General features: G+C 42.8%; 1 protein-coding gene across 1 annotated transcript in view; it reads right to left on the bottom strand.

The window, feature by feature from the left end:
* gldn (gliomedin) overlaps positions 1-3015 on the bottom strand; it is a 5756-nt gene extending 2741 nt beyond the window's left edge. The window contains exons 1-6 of the mRNA XM_037696994.1: positions 2436-3015; positions 1679-1730; positions 1555-1572; positions 1369-1467; positions 978-1079; positions 783-896 (exon numbers count right to left, since the gene is read on the bottom strand). Coding sequence (XP_037552922.1) covers positions 783-896; positions 978-1079; positions 1369-1467; positions 1555-1572; positions 1679-1730; positions 2436-2930 — 880 coding nt within the window. The 5' untranslated portion in view covers positions 2931-3015. The remainder of the gene's footprint in view (positions 1-782; positions 897-977; positions 1080-1368; positions 1468-1554; positions 1573-1678; positions 1731-2435) is intronic.
* Positions 3016-3132: the final 117 nt, after the last annotated feature.

Raw genomic sequence — 3132 nt, 5'->3', positions numbered from 1 at the left:
TCAATTCGCATGGAGGCTCTGTAATCTGATGCTCTGCCCCCCTCCCTTACTTCGAGGAAGTCCATTGACAACCTGAGGGAACCAGCTAAATATTCTACAGCAAAATGTTCTACATCACCATGTGCTTGTCTGTGCAGGGTGTTTTTTTCATTATCAGGGTCTTTCTTCTCAGCCAAGAAGAAAGAGCTTGATATGATTTTTTTTTGCCTCCAAATCCTACATGTGTTCAGTTTCACTACTTTTTTGTCTTTGTGTAAACAGATCTCACGTGTAAATGAGTCTCGAAGGCTCACTGTGATTTATCTGTCTAAATAAAGGTTGAATAAGTAGTCGGTCATTTGGCAAGACTGTTCTGTCAGCAGAGAACTGTGCAAAAAATATTTGTAATTCTTCCAGGTTTCTGTAAATCTTTCCAGATTTTTGTGTATTTTACAACTATTGAGATAAATTCAAAGTGGTAGTAGCTGAGTCATCCCCAACACACACACTGAACAGATTTTTTTTATTAACACTGATGATTTAATAACTTATGTTGGTTTCTTCCACGTTTAACATACAAAGTACATATTGTTATTGTTTAGTTGTATGTACTGCTGTAAACAAAATCTCTCCTTTGAGGGACGATAAAGATCTTGATTCTTACGTTAATAATGTTCCTCTGAAAGTAGTCGGGTACCGAACACGAGTGAAGCATAAGCCAACATTCAAAGAAAAACCCTGAAACCTCTTCAGAAACTCGGGAGAACTGCAGATCCACGACAGAACTGTACGGCTGATGTTACCCGAATGAGCAGCCTGAAGGTGGGCTCTGTGGTGCCGTGTCTTGGGAGGCCCTTGAGGTCCTGGAGGTCCTGGCGGTCCCACTGGCCCTGGAGGTCCTGGAGGACCAGGTGGACCTAATAAAGAAAAGAGTCTAAAGTAAAACACCAAAACCTTTGAAATGTAAGAAGAGTTGGATTTAGTTAAGGTCTTCTTGCCCTCGATGGCAACTTCATTAGAAGGTTGGGACATTTCTCCAGGGGGACCAGGCTCTCCACGCTCGCCTTGTTCTCCCGGTTCCCCCCTCTCTCCTGGTGGTCCTGTGGATGACATTATGAATTTATCACCTCGACACACTCTCATTGGTAAACGCACGAATGACTCCATCTCTAACACGAGGCACCGAGAGACGCTTTCAGTTCATTTAACCAAATTCAGAAACCACAGAAGAAGAAAAAAATGATGAAAAGGAATCACTTCCTCTTCCTGTCAGTCATTGGTTAAGGATGCAGTTTGGGTCAAATCTGACAGACCTACAGTAAGAAGTCCTTTTTTAAAATGGCTGAAACCTGGACAAAGGGGAAAAATGGTGTGTTGCTATTTCAGTACCTTTTTTCCCTCTTTTCCCATCAGCCCCTGGCAGTCCATCCAGTCCTGGGATCCCATCGGTCCCATTGTAGCCCGGCAAACCGTCTGCACCAGGCGGACCTACAGGAACACACACAGTTGGCCGAACAGAGAAAATTGTAACGGTAAGTGTCATTAAACCACAAACGGGTCACATTTTTCACTTACCTGTAGGTCCTGGTGGTCCTGGAGGTCCTGGAGGTCCTGCAAAGCAACATCACGCAGTATTAAAAAGTAAAAAGTACATTTAATTTACCATTTATATAATTAAGTGTCTTTATTAAAAGCATACCTGCGAGGCAGACTCCTTTGGTGCTGTTGCAAATGTCAATCAATAGTTTGATCTACAAAAAGGCAGAAAATTATATTTAAAAAAAACATTCAAAATGCAATAATTTCTACAAAATATTAAATCGGTAATAACGTTGTACCTCAGTTGAAAAACTCACATTTATATTTAAGTAAATACAAAAATACAGACAGACCCATCAATTATATAAAAACGCAATTATTGTTTTTGATGCGGAGTCAGTTTATGCTCAGTACTGATCTTTATTATTAATGTTTATTTATTTATTTATTTTGCAGTCAAACAACTTCTGCATCGTTCAGTTGATCTTTTAGCCGTTCTATCAGAACGCTGGGCTCAGTCAGGACGCTGCTCTTTATTTTTAATCTTTTAAGTTTATTCACAAATGTTTCTTCTAAAGACGTGAAATCTTTTCAGTTCCATCAAAAACATTCTCTTTGAAATCTGCTTCAGCTACTGGCTGTTAAGTTTTTTATGCTACTTTCAGCTAGCCTTTTGATACTTTCAGCTCATGTTTAGCTACTTTTGCTTTTTGTTTACGTTCTGCTACTTTTGGCTTTTAGTTAACTTTGTGCTCCTTTAGCTTATCTTTTGCTACTTTTCAGCTCCCAGAGGGTTTTTTTTTTTTTTTTTTTTGCAGTCTTCATTTTTCCCTCATTAAATAATATTTAACATGTTGAGATCAAATGTGGAACTTTTAAAAAATAAAGTTCTGCTCCTGATCAAACTCTGGACTCACCGGAACCATGGAGTAGGTCATCATCATCATCATGTCCTCCTGGGTTTTGTGGAACCGCTGACTGGTTCTGTGTTTCTGCTTCGTCTCCTTTTCTCCTCCTCCCTCTGGGTTGGTCTCCTGCTGGTGGACCTTCTTTCTCATCTCCTGGTGAACCTCCTCTTTCAGATCTTCACTTCTCTTGTTCCTGGAGTTCTGGACTTGTGGATCCTGGACCGCACTGGCCCTCAGACCTGCGGCTCCTCTTGGAACCTCCTGAAGGAACTCCACCACCGAGCTCTGCTCCACCTCCGTCAGCCTCGCCTCGGTCCTCTCCAGCCAGACTTGCTGCTGGTTCTGCTGGACCATGAGCACCAAGAGGCCCACAGAGTTCATCAGAGCCACGAGGCAGGTCCCGTACAGAACCATCCTCTGGGGGAGCGTCATGCTGGGTGTGGGGATCCACATGGTCACCACCTCACCTCCGGTCCTCTGGGGGTCTACAGCTGACCTGAACATTCACTGAAGAGTCCAAGTCCAGTTCAGCAGAGAACATCAAACAGGACGAAACGGGCCCAACAGAACCTGAAAGATCCGAATGAGTCAGCTTGAGTTTCTGCTCCACACGGGTGGTCTCATCTGAAGACTGAACGATGCTCCAACTGGAGAAAGGGGTGTGTGTGTGTGTGTGTGTGTGTGTGTGTGTGTGTGTGTGTGTGTG

Source organism: Nematolebias whitei, chromosome 2 (genome assembly GCF_014905685.2).
Source record: "Nematolebias whitei isolate Nwh7 chromosome 2, NemWhi1, whole genome shotgun sequence".
NCBI classification, from domain to species: Eukaryota; Metazoa; Chordata; class Actinopteri; order Cyprinodontiformes; family Rivulidae; genus Nematolebias; species Nematolebias whitei.
This window is presented reverse-complemented; position numbering and strand designations above follow the sequence as displayed.